The sequence below is a fragment of the Muscardinus avellanarius genome (assembly GCF_963383645.1).
Source record: "Muscardinus avellanarius genome assembly, chromosome: 16".
Classification (NCBI taxonomy): Eukaryota; Metazoa; Chordata; class Mammalia; order Rodentia; family Gliridae; genus Muscardinus; species Muscardinus avellanarius.
In genome coordinates this window covers 5613260-5626488 of record NC_137802.1, presented here as the reverse complement: position 1 = coordinate 5626488, position 13229 = coordinate 5613260, and the positions used below count along the sequence as shown (strand labels likewise).

Sequence of the window (13229 nt, the reverse complement as noted above, 5' to 3'; positions counted from 1 at the left end):
CCAAGGAACCGCGGCAGTTTCTCCCCTCCGGCCGTGGGGGCGGCAACGCTTCGCTGACCCTGCGGCGGCCGGTAGCCGGCAGCAGGCGCTCGATCCGGAGCCGGGCTGTTGCTGTCGCGGTGCGTTCGGGGCAGTGACCTCGCTGCAGGTGCCTTGCGCGGCCGTGCTTGACGGAGGAATAGGAGGGCGACCAGCCTCTTCAGTCATCGGGGCCTTTGGAGTTCATGAGGACTCCGGAGAAGCCGGGCCTCTGAGGAGGCCGCGGGAGTTCGAGTGCTTGGGCGTGTGAGAGGCAGCCTACTACCCCTGGGGGCTCAAAGAAGGCCGCAAGGGCTTCGCTTCCTCCCCCAGAGACCTTGCTTCGCCACGTCCATTAACCCCGTGTTCTTTCCCACTTCCTCTCAATGTTTTCTCCATATAACAGGAAATATGATCAGCGCCCCTGACGTGGTGGCTTTCACCAAAGAAGAGGAGTACGAGGAAGAGCCTTACAATGAGCCGGCCCTGCCGGAGGAGTACTCGGTGCCGCTCTTCCCCTTCGCCAGCCAGGGAGCAAATCCGTGGTCTAAACTGTCCGGGGCCAAGTTCTCGAGGGATTTTATTCTCATCTCCGAGTTCTCTGAGCAGGTGGGACCCCAACCCTTGCTGACCATTCCCAATGACACCAAAGTGTTTGGCACCTTTGATCTCAATTACTTTTCCTTACGGATCATGTCTGTGGATTACCAGGCTTCCTTTGTGGGCCACCCCCCTGGGTCTGCCTATCCCAAGTTGAACTTTGTGGAGGACTCCAAGGTGGTGCTGGGGGACTCCAAGGAAGGCGCCTTTGCGTATGTGCACCACCTTACCCTCTATGACCTGGAGGCCCGAGGCTTTGTTAGGCCCTTTTGCATGGCGTATATCTCTTCAGATCAGCATAAAATCATGCAGCAGTTCCAGGAGCTTTCAGCTGAATTTTCTAAAGCATCTGAGTGCCTGAAGACAGGCAACAGGAAGGCATTTGCCGGAGAACTGGAAAAAAAGCTGAAAGACTTGGATTACACTCGGACAGTGCTGAACACAGAAACGGAAATCCAGAAGAAAGCCAACGACAAAGGCTTTTACTCATCTCAGGCAATTGAGAAAGCTAATGAACTGGCCAGCGTGGAAAAGTCCATCATCGAACATCAAGACCTGCTGAAGCAGATCCGCTCATACCCTCATCGGAAGGTGAAGGGGTCTGATTTGTGTTCTGGTGAGATGGAGAACACCCAGGAGCAGGCTGCTGAGCAGTCATCTGCTACCTCCAACCCTGAGGAGTCGACTGACACAGATCTTTACACCTGCAGACCGGCTTACACCCCAAAACTCATCAAAGCAAAGTCCACCAAGTGTTTTGACAAGAGGTTGAAGACCTTGGAGGAGCTCTGTGACACTGAGTATTTCACGCAGACCTTGGCCCAGCTCAGCCACATCGAGCACATGTTCAGAGGAGACCTGTGCTATCTCCTGACCAGTCAGATTGACCGAGCACTTTTAAAACAGCAACACATAACCAACTTCCTCTTTGAAGACATCGTGGAAGTCGATGACAGGGTGGTGGAGAAACAGGAGAACATCTCCTCTCAGCCCATACGAGACATGCCGCCTTCCCAACCTCTGGGAGAATGCCCTATCCCTAAAGTGTTAATTAGCGTTGGTTCATACAAGTCCAGCGTGGAATCTGTGCTGATCAAGATGGAGCAGGAACTTGGAGATGAGGAGTCCAAGGAAGCAGAGGTGACAGAGTCAAGCAGTTTTGACCCCCAGGAAAACCTGGACTACCTGGATATGGACATGAAAGGGAGCATCAGCAGCGGTGAAAGCATTGAGGTTCTGGGCACGGAGAAGTCCACCTCTGTCCTGTCCAAGTCCGACAGCCAGGGTAGCCTTACAGTACCACTGAGCCCCCAGGTGGTCCGGAGCAAAGCGGTCAGCCATAGGACCATCAGTGAGGACAGCATTGAAGTCTTGAGCACCTGCCCTTCTGAGGCCCTCATCCCTGACGACTTCAAGGCCAGCTACCCAAGTGCCATTAATGAAGAAGACTCTTACGCAGATACTGAGGGGGCCATCCATTTCCAGGCAAGCATCGGCCCATCAGAGCTGGAGGAGGCTGGGGAGGGCAGCTTGGAGAACACCCCGTCCCAAATAGATTCCTCCTGCTGTATCGGGACAGAGAGTGACGGACAGCCGCTGCCGCTCCCCGCTGTGGCCCATGTTCTCCCTGATGAGGACGGCGTGGTGAGCATCCCCCCACAGCGCTACAGGCAGAAGGACCAGGGGTTCCACGTGGACTTTGCAGTAGAGAACACCAACCCTTCTTCCCGAGACAACAGTTGTGACGCATTCCCAGCCTATGAGCTGGACCCAAGCCACCTGTTGGTTAGCCGGGGCGTCAGTAAGACCAGCCTGGACAGCTGCTCAGACACCACCAGCTACGTGAGCAGTGTGGCCTCCAACAGCTCCGACAGGACTCCCCCCGCTCACCCTGTCGCTGGATCCTCCGAGAGACATAAAAAGAGGGCTGGCCAGAATGCCTTAAAATTCATCCGCCAGTACCCCTTTGCCCACCCGGCCATCTACTCCCTGCTCAGCGGGAGGACACTTGTGGTCCTGGGGGAAGACGAGACCATAGTGAGGAAGCTTGTGACGGCGCTGTCCATCTTTGTCCCCAACTACGGCCGCTCTGCCAAGCCCGTGAAGCACTGGGTCTCCCCCCCTTTGCACATCATGGATTTTCAGAAGTGGAAGCTTATTGGCCTGCAGAGGTAACTGGTTCCGGGTGGTGGGGGAGGGCCCAGGCCGGTTAGAAATGAGACAGGCTGGTGTCATGGACCCAGAATCAGGAGGCCTGATTTCTAGGCAGGGCCCAGCACCAACACATCATTTTGGCAAATCATTCTCCTCTGCCATGTATGGAGGAGGGTGTTTGGGGGTTGCTAAGGGATTACAAATCCTCCTGTGTCCCCTGCTGTCAGAATTATTTGGGTGATTTCTTTGGTGCTGGGGATTGAACTCCGGGGCATTCTACCTCTGAGCCATATCCCTAGCCCTATTTATTTACTGATTTTGCAGTACTGGGGATGGAACCCAGGGGTATTTTATCTCCAAGCTACACCCGGCCCTATTTTTCATTCTTCTTGAAACAGGTTCTCACTAAGTTGCAAAGGCCTCCTCACTAAGTAGCTGAGGCTGGCGGCAAACCTCGATCCTCCTGTCTCAGCCTCCCAGATGCTGGAATTACAAGTGTGCACCACCATGCCCGGCTCCCTAGCCCTTTTTAGTTTTTTATTTTTTATTTATTTTTGACATAGATGAAAATTTATTTAAGAAAGCAGGAGATACATATTCAAGGGAGGATGAGTTATTTTGATTTTTTTTTTTTTTTGTCGGTATTGGGGGTGGAACCTAGGGGCATTAACTCCACGAGGCACCCTTAGCCCTATTTTTTATTCTTTATTTTGAAACAGGGTCTCACTGAGTTGCAAAGGACCTCACTAAGTATCCGAGGCTGTCCTCAAATTGTGATCCTCCTGTCTCAGCCTCCCAAATGCAGGGATTACAAGCATGCACTATCACGCCTGGCTTTATTCTTTATTTTGAAACAGGGTCTCACTAAATTTCGGAGGGCCTCATTGAGTTGCTGCGGCTGGCTTTGAATCTGCAATTCTCCTGTTTCAGCCTCCCAAGTACTGAGATTACAAACATGCACCCTGGTTTTTTATTTTGAAACAGGGTCTTGCTGAGTTGCTGAGGCTGGCCTTACATCTGTGATCCTCCTGTCTCAGCCTCCCAAGCATTGGGAATACAGGTGTGTGCCCGGCTTGGGAGAATTTTTTAAACCATGGATTTCTAGGCCCCACTTTGAGATCAGATTCTGATTCAGCTAGTCTGGGGTAAGGCGTGTAATTTATGTGGTGTACAGTGTGGTACGGGAACTTCTAGCGTTGCAGACTGACGGGCCTTAGGTCCTTTCTAACTCGCAAATTCACACGCTGGTGTAAATGACTGTAGCCATCTCTGGTGGGAGGGCCAGGAGGGCTCAGTGACTTCACTGGGCTTTTGTGCTTGCTCTAGAAGTTTATCGTAAGAGCCAGATTTCCCTAGTGCTTTCAGAGATTGTCTTTCCAGATCCTGTCGACAGGACTCGCCGAGAGCCTTCCCTCGGCGTCTGCACGGTGTTCCTTTTCCTCATTTGTGGCCCTGGTCCAGTCACTTTCCTTCCCCACACTCTTCTATTTCTGTGTGTGTGGTACTGGGGCTGGAACCCAGGGGCTTTCCACCTTGGCTATACTCCCAGACCTATTTTATACTTTATTTGGAAACAGAGTCTCACTAAGTTGCTGAGAGCCTCACTAATTAGCTGAGGCTGGCTTTGAACCTGCGCGATCCTCCTGTCTCAGCCTCCCTAGCTCTGGGATTACAAGCGTGCGCCACCATGCCTGGCTTCCCCACCCTCTCTGCTCATTTGTAAAACGAAGGTGCCAAGCCAGGGATGAAGACAGTCCGCGGACAGAAAGGAGGAAAGGCTTTCCTCCCAGCTGCCACCAGCAACTCTTTGTCCTGACTTCCTCCCTGATATCAGTGAGGTCACTTCCTCCAAGGCTGCTTGTGTTTGCTGCTCGCATGGAAGTCACAGGGTCACCCTGACTCTTACTGCTTAGACTGTGGTGGGTGGGGGTGGGGACATTTCAGTAAGTGCCGCTTCCTGGCTTGAAATCACCTGGGAGAATCCACTCCAGGCTGTGCTGGCGGGTGCTGGGGGCCACTGGCGGTACCAGAGTAAGGCTCTAGAAAGTTGAGAAGAGACAGGTGACCAGAGAGCGCCGTGGTAGTGGGGTGCTTCCTGTGTTTGAGAAGAGCAGGAGACACACTGGAGTTGGGGGGGGGTGATGCCTGGAGGAAGACCTGGGGTTCTGCCTAAGTTCTCAGGAGGGTGGAACCACCGGTCACTACGTCAGGGAGCCTGGGTGAGGGGCCAGGCTTGGGAGGGCTCCTAGGAGGCCTCTGGATGAGCCGGTCCTCTGGCCTCATGGGGGACATCAGTTCTTGCTTCTGGGACTGTCCCTGACAGGGAAGGCTTTTCTGGATTGGTTTTGGTTGCTGTTACTTGTGGAGTGATAGGTTGGTGTCTCACACACATACAGCTGACATGTAAAAGGTAAAGAATCCAAAGACAAGCTGGCGTGCAGTCACTTAACGAGACCCTGTTTCAAAATAAAAAAATAGAGCCGGGTGTGGTGGCACATGCTTGTAATCCCAGCATTTGGGAGGCTGAGACTGGAGATGGTAGTTCGCAGACAGCCTCAGCTACTTAGTGAGGCCCTCCGCAACTTCGTGAGACCCTATTTCAAAATAAAGATTAAAAAATAGGGCTGGGGGTGTAGCTCGGAGGTCGAATGCCGCTGGGTTCCATCCCCAGACCTGCAAAAAATAAATGAATGCCACTGCGGTGGCACATGCCTGTAATCCCAGTACTTGGGAGACTGATGCAGGTAGATCATAGTTTGAAACCAGTCTCAGCAACTTAGTGAGACCCTGTCTCAAAATAAAAAAATAAAATAGGGCTGAAGGTGTAGCTCAGTGGTAGAATGCTCCTGGGTTCAATCCCCAGTAACACACACACACACACACACACACACACACACTAGCTGGGCTTGGTGGCACATGCCTGTAATCCCAGTACTCAGTACTTACTTGGGAGGCTGAGACAGGTGGATTGCAGGTCTGAGGCCGGGCATCTCATCAGGGTATCAACATACAATGGCCTTTCTGGAGGCTTCCCTCCGTTTCCCTGTGTAGTATGAGCTGGAGTGGTGGAGGAGGCTTGGGGTAGTGGCAGGTGGGCCTTGGTGAGGGCTTGCGCAGCCCTGGGCAGGCTGAGTTGGGGAGGTGGGCGGATCTGTGAGTGGTCTCAGGAGGGTCCCCGGGAGTGTCGTTGGCCTGTGAGCAGTGTGCGTATTTGACCCTAGGAAGGGAAGAGGTTTGGGTTCTGGGACTGCCCTACTCTGGCTCATCCAGTGGGCTACTGGGCAGATCACGTCTCCATTCTGAGAAAAGAAGGTTGGCCTAGTACATAGTCATTTGACAGGTATTTACAAGGGCATCAAAGTGCCCTGCACCGCCCAGAGCCAGAACCACAAGGCGAGCCCCGCCCTCCTCCTGGAGCACACACTGCTTTCCCACCTGTGATATGCAGTGGTGGCGGCGGCGTGGGGCTGGGGCCGAGTCTGACACAGTCTTGGAGCTCTAAAATGTTTGTAGGGTGTGATATCTGTAGGGTATGGTGGCGCACACCTTGTAATTCCAGTACTTGGGAGGCTGAGATGGGGAGGGTCACAGGTTCGAGGCCAGCCTCAGCAACTTAGCCCTCAGCAACTTCAGATCCTGTTTCAAAGTAAAATAGGGCTGGGGGGGTGTAGCGTGGAGGTCAGACACCCCTGGGTTTAATCCCCAGTATCAAAAGTAAAACAAACGAGAGGCTCATCAAATGGGGGAAGAGTAACCAGACAGTAATCACCACACTGGTTGGTGCTGCGTTCGTAGTAGTGATGGGGATGACAGCACCCGCTGAGGGCCGGGCCCATCCTTAGATAACTCGTTTTGTCACTGCAGTGACCCCATGACAGAGAAGTGAGGCTCAGTCCCAGGAGCGTGACCAGGGTCACAGGGAGGCAGAGGCACAGCTCAAGGAAGGCTGGACTTGCTTTCGGTTGGCCTGAGGCGAGTCCAAGAGAGAAGGACATTTCAGGCAGGGCAAAACAGGCAAGTGGTGTTGAGGCCCCACAGAAGGCTTGGCCTGCTCCAAGTGGAGTCCAGTCAGGTAAGTAACAGAAGAGGCACCAGAGACCAGCAGGAATCAGGTTACACAGGGCCACGGGCTAAGACAGGAGGATCACAGGTTCAAGGCCAGCCTCAGCAGGTTAGGGAGACCCTCAACAACTTAGTGATACCCTGTTTCCAAATAAGAAAGAAAAAGGGCTGGGGGTGTAGGTGGGAGATAGAATGCTCCCGGGTTTAATTCTCGGTACCCAAAACAAATAAGTAATAAATATAAAAGTAAAAAATAAATTTGGGCTGAGGGTGTGGCTCTGAGGTAGAATGTCTCTGGATTCAATTCAATTCCCAGTACCACACCAAAGGAAAAAAAAAAGTTACACACGTTTATGTACATCTGTAATCCCAGTACTTGAGAGGCTGAGACAGGAGGATCACAGGTTCAAGGTCAGCCTCAGCAATTTAGCAAGATGCTCAGCAGCCTATTTCAAAATATAAAATAGCCAGGTGTGGTGGCACACACTTGTAATCCCCTTACTAGGGAGGGTAAGCTAGAAGGATTGAAGGTTTTCAGCCAGCTCTGCAACTTAGACCCAGTTTCAAAACAAACAAAATAGGGCTGGGAAAGCCAGGCATGGTGGCACATGCTTATAATCCCAGCATTCGGGAGGCTGAGATGGGAGGATCCTGGTTCGCAGACAGCCTCAGCTACTTAGTGAGGCCCTCTGCAACTCAGACCCGATTTCAAAATAAAGAATAAAAAATAAGGCAGGGGGTGTAGCTCGGAGGTCAAATGCCCCTGGGTTCCATCCCCAGACCCGTAAAAATAAAAATAAAAAATAGGGCTGGGGATGTAGGTTGGAGGTCAAATGCCCCTGGGTTCTAACCGCAGTACGTCAAAGAAAGAAAAATAGGACTGGTAATAAAACTCAGAGGTAGAATGACCTTAGGTTCCATCTCCAGTGCCATAAGCACACACGCACATGCACACACACACACACACACACACACACACACACACAATAAATAATTAATAAACAAAATAGGGCTAAGGGCATAGCTTGGAGGTATAATGCCCCTGGGTTTAATTTCCTGGTACCACACACAAAAAAGATTTGCTTTCTGGATGGAGCCCCTGGGTGCTGGCAGCATAGGAGCTGGCCAGGGGCAGCAAGCGCTATCCCCGAGTGCCCTCCATCTTCTTGTCTCCTGGCCTTCATCCTGACCTCCGCCCGTCTGTTTCAGAGCGGCCTCCCCCGGCGGTGCGGGCACCCTCCACGCCCTGAGTCGTTACAGCCGCTACACGAGCATCCTGGACCTGGACAACAAAACCCTGCGCTGCCCTCTGTACCGCGGCACCCTGGTGCCCCGCCTGGCCGACCACCGCACTCAGATCAAGCGGGGCAGCACCTACTACCTGCACGTGCAGAGCATGCTCACCCAGCTGTGCTCTAAGGCCTTCCTCTACACCTTCTGCTACCACCTGCACCTGCCAGCCCACGACAAGGAGCCGGAGGAGCTGGCTGCCAGCCGCCAGGCGAGCTTCCTGAAGCTGAACCTGGGGCTGGTGAACGAGGACGTCCGGGTGGTCCAGTACCTGGCCGAGCTGCTGAAGCTCTACTACGTACAGGAGTCTCCGGGGGCCAGCCACCCCATGCTCAGGTTTGACTATGTCCCCAGCTTTTTATACAAAATCTGAAGTTGGTCCCAGCCAACTGCGACCGAGACCTGTGACTCAAGGTGCGGAAGGGGCAGGGTTGGCATGACCAAATGAGCACCCAAGCTGGACCGTCTGGCCTGCCGGTGTGGCTGGTGAGGGAACCAGGGGGCCACCGTGGCTCTGGCATGGCTCTGGGCCGCTCGTGAGGTGGGCTGGGCAGAGGCTCCCTGAAGGCACCTGGAAGGATGGTTGGCAGCTGCCTCGGTTCCCCGGTGAAGAGTGGCCCCGGGTGGGTGGTGTCTGGCTTTCCAAGGGCCAGCTGCCTGGGCTCCTTGGTAGGCCGGGAAGAGGTGAGGCCTGTGCTGGCCACTCAGCATCACGGGACGCTCAGATGGTGATGGGGACATCGGTGAGGAAGCGACCTGCTGACCCACGATTCAGTGGGAACCGGCAGCAGAGTAACCATCGCCTCTGCCCCTCCCCGTGCCTCCGCCTCCTGCTCGAGCCCCTCATCCCAGGGCCGGCCCTGATTGGGGAGCGAGCTTGACCAGCTGGGAGTGGGAAGTGCCCACGTCTGCCCTGCTGTCCTCCACCTGGGAGGGAGGAAAGTGCCTGTGACCCTGGAGGGCCCTTCTGGTCACCACCAGGCCCAGGTGTGAAGCAGGTGTCAGCTGGACCACCCTGGGAGCAACAGGTGGAGCAGGCCAGGGAGGGGAGGCCGTCACACTGTGCGAGGGGCCAGCTGCCTGCGGCTCTCCTGGGCCACCCGCTGGCTCTCGCTGGCCACAGGAAGCTACACCCAGGCGGGGCCTCGGTGAGGACGCACACCTGCTGCCACCTGGCAGACCTCTGCAACCGCTTCACTACCTCTCCTGGGGTGTCACGGGCTGCAGCTGGCAGTGGCACCGTGATGGTGGGGCTGGCCAGGCCAGCTCGTGCGGCTCTCCTGACCGGCCTGCCCTCTGGGAGGCTGTGCTCCTCTGTGCCCCCCGCCCCCTGGCTCCTGACTGTTTCCACACGAGTGCCCTCCAAGGAAGGCATCTGAGCTTGAAGGAGATACCCCTGCCCCCTCTCTCCCCCACCGGCCCAGTGCCCAGCAAGGCCTCTCTGGTCCCCTTACACAGCTGCCACTGGTATGCAGAGGGCTTCTCAACTCCTCAAAACGTCGCACTTTTTCTTTTTTAAAGCTGTCTTTTCCTCCTGAGTGGGGAAGACTCTTGGGTATTACTGCTGCTTACCCCCCGCCCACAAAAATTGTGATAAATTGGACCTGCACCAGCCTGTGTATCTGCTAGGGGCCTCAGGCCCTGTACTTGTGTCCTGCTGCTGAGGCCTGGTTGTCCTGTGGGCCTGGGCCACCAACGTCACAGAGGGAGGCAGAGACCCCCCCCCCCCCAATGGAGCCAAGTGGCCAAAGAGCTTAGGCCACATCAGTCCTGCTGTTGCCTTCCCTATCTTGGTCCTTGGCTCAGGCCTCTGGCCGGGTCCACTCTCTTATCACAGGTGCGTGATGTTGCTTCTGTGGCAGGCGGCCCTGCCTCTGCTGCTCGTCCAATGTGTCCAGAGTTGCCAGGAATGCCCCGGCAGCTTCTGACGGGATGTCCGGCTGTGTCCCCATGCGCTCCCTCGGCCTCACCGCATCCCCAGCTCTACGTGCCACTCTGCTTTCTGACCCTGTGGCCAAATGCTGGCTCCTCATCCACCAAGGATGTGGCTGTGCTTTATCTTGAAGGGAAGGATGTCTGGGTCCAGAGGACGACCTGCGCTGGCCACTGACACCATCGTTGCACCCGGCACACCGGCGTGGGGACGCTCAGCTAACACCGCTCGCCCGGGGAACTGATGAAGGTGGGAGGTGGGCTTCAGTGGGTGCTGCGCTGCAGCCACACCGACCTTCTAGAAGCTAAGCCACGCAGTGCTGCTCTCCTCAGTGGATGTTCACCTGGGGTGTCTGTGTGGCACTTGGGCGGCTCGGAGGACTAAAGTGGGAGTAGAGAGAACAGACGGCCCGAGGTGGCAGGCAGGAACCTCTCCCACAGAGTGCTGCGTCACGTAATGATGTCTCCCCGACTGGTGTTTGAGCCGACTTAGATTTTGGTTTAAAGACTTAACTTTGCCACATGGTGATTTGAAAGGATTATTTGATGCAAAAGTATGTCTCCTTTCAGAAGAGTCTCAGAGTGGTGCCAGCGCTGAGGCACAGCTGGGCAGAGGCCGTGAATACGAACACTCCCCTCCTCGTGCCCCTTCCCCTCTGGGGGAATCAGCCTAGACGCCTCGCACCCACACAGCTTGGTGACGTGGAGACCTATGCGATGGGACTGGTCCCCTAGAGTTTTTATCGCAAGGATTTCTCTAGTAAGTCTTAACATCATTTAAAAAGCACTTCCCAGAAAGGTGACATCAGTGCCCCCTATTCTTCAGTCCTGACTGTTGCTTCAAGGCCCTGGCCCTGACACTGGCCATCTGAGGTTTCAGCTTGACCTCCAACCCACAACTGCCCTTCCCCCAACTTCTAAAGCAGTCCCGGTTTAGAACCACCTGATCTGGTCGGGCTGGCAGTTACGCACCAGCACCTTCAGGAGCCCGCAGCAGAGGCCAGCTCTCGGCCTCCCTTGGCACGAGGGCTGGTGGGCACAGGCTGGGGCTGCCGGCTCCCACTTGCCCTCTCCCAAGGGATCTAGCTTCCTCAGTGGAACCCCAGGATTTGAGAAATCATGACTCCTCCATAATTTGCAACAGTGGCTAAAGTTATATACCCTGCTCCCAAATTTGGGACTGGATGGTGATGGTGAGCCTGTCCTTCCCTACCTAGTTTCTAACTCTTGTTTTAGATCAATTGCTATCGTAAAACTAAGATTTTAGCTACACACACAGACACAAAAAACCATTTCAAAATCCTAGGAAGGTCAGTAGATCCCCTCCCTGCTGGGAGAGCCGCTGTGGTTGTACTTCCTGGTCCAGCGGCAGAGTGGCGCCTTGGATGCCTTGCGTGCACACTGAATGCCCGTCTGCGGTGCTACACGCATGCTCCATGTGACCGGTGCCCCATGCCATGTTGCATATGCATCTGCACACAGGCAGTGCCAACTCAACCTGCAGGGAGTGTCGTGTGTGCAGGTATGCAAGGTTTTTGGGGAGAGGAGGCCCCATGGAGGGCGGGCAGGCCTGGCCCAGGCTCCTCTACTTTACCTCCCTGGAAAGTGCCCTGTTTGTGCTTTGAAGCAAACTAGCCAGTTTTCTGGCTCTGCCCTAATTCTGATAGGTAGGGAGTGATAGGATTGGGATGTGTTAAGAGTATTAGCAGACTGCAAAAAGGAAAAAAAAAAAGTCCCTATGTCTGTCTGGAAAGCAAAACTAACCTCTGCCAGTATGGCTGGGCACTAAACTTTGAGCCCTGAACCTGTGAAGGTTTGGTTAGAGCTCTGGGTAGGAGGTGGCCGAATGGGTGGGAGTGAGCACTCTGCAGCAGGTTAACAGCACTGTCCCGGTGCAGCTTCCGGGAAGCAGAGGCTGCACCAGGGCCTTGGATGTGTCCGGGCATCCTCAGCTGGGCAGGAGGGAAGCCCCTGAATTTAAGACTTCTTAGGCAGCACAGCAGCTCCCAAGTCGGGGGCAGAGACGTGGTGACTGGCACGAAGGAGACGGCGGGCTGGGCCTGGGCCATGGGGAGCGAGCGCCGCCTGCAGGACTGGACCCCAGTGGGAGTGAGAACCATCTGAAGTGCTAGACGCCACTTTCGAGGTTGAAGCGTAGACTATGGTGAACTTGTATTCGTTATTTTCCAAGAAGCTATTTTATTACTGCATGTTTCCGTCGTGTCTGTGAAAGTGCGGCCAGACCCCACCAGCTGCAGTCGCCGTGACGGCCGGAGCCGCAGCAGGACGACGTGCGTGACATCTCCCAGGCATCGCCGCACAAGAGCTTAACCTGAGTCCGCGCCAAACAAGTAGTATGAAGAGTGGACTTTTTAAGAAATTAATTTATTTGAGTTCAGATTATTTTTTGAAATATAAAAATTGGTTGTATTTTTTAAAGCTGTAATTCTTGTAGACATTCTGTGGTTAAAAACTTGAGTGTTCTTATTAAAAATGGTCACTTATGGTTTGCACTTCAGCTATGTGAAAAATAAAGATTTTTTGAGAAGGTGACATTTGGGTTCCTGACAACAGGAGGCAGTTGGTTATCTCGGTGGAAAGGAAAGCCCCGGCCTAGACAGGACCAGGCACTTCCCTGGGTGGAACAGACCACTTCTATACCACAGTATTTTTTTTCCTTTTGGTACTAGGGATCAGGCTAAGTATATGCTCTGCCAGTGAGCTACTCTCCCGGGCCTTCCCTGATAATATTTAGAGCTGCTGAGGGCAAACCTTCCCACTGTACCAGACATACTGGTAGACAGTCTGACTTATAATTTAAAGCATAGAGCCAGAGATTCAGAGTTATTCTCTCCAGGTATAATAGTCACGAGTCAGTGCTTTTTAAACGTCCCACTAGTCAACAAAATAAGAGAAGAGTGGGCAGCACTTACAAGCTGTAAGACAGCTGCCGCGTAAGCCATGCGAGACCCCAGTGACTCGGGAGAAAGATGGGATTTGCTAGGCGTGGTGGTGCACACTTGCAATCCGTCCTTGGGAAGCTGAGACAGGAGGATCACATATGAAGTCAGCCTCAGCAACTTCGTGAAACCCTGTTGCCAAATAAAAAGTAAAATAGGGCTAGGGGTGGAGCTTGGAGGTAGGATGCCCCTGAGTTCAATCCCCAGTACCAA

At 54.1% G+C, this 13229-nt stretch overlaps 1 protein-coding gene across 1 annotated transcript; it reads left to right on the top strand.

Moving 5' to 3' along the window:
* Nucleotides 1-429: 429 nt before the first annotated feature.
* On the top strand, nt 430-8497 carry SMCR8 (SMCR8-C9orf72 complex subunit; the record flags this gene model as incomplete). The annotated part of the gene is made up of 2 exons (XM_080713579.1): nt 430-2789; nt 8044-8497. The coding sequence occupies 2 exons, from the start codon at nt 430-432 to the stop codon at nt 8495-8497; spliced, it is 2814 nt and encodes a 937-aa protein (XP_080569705.1).
* Nucleotides 8498-13229: the final 4732 nt, after the last annotated feature.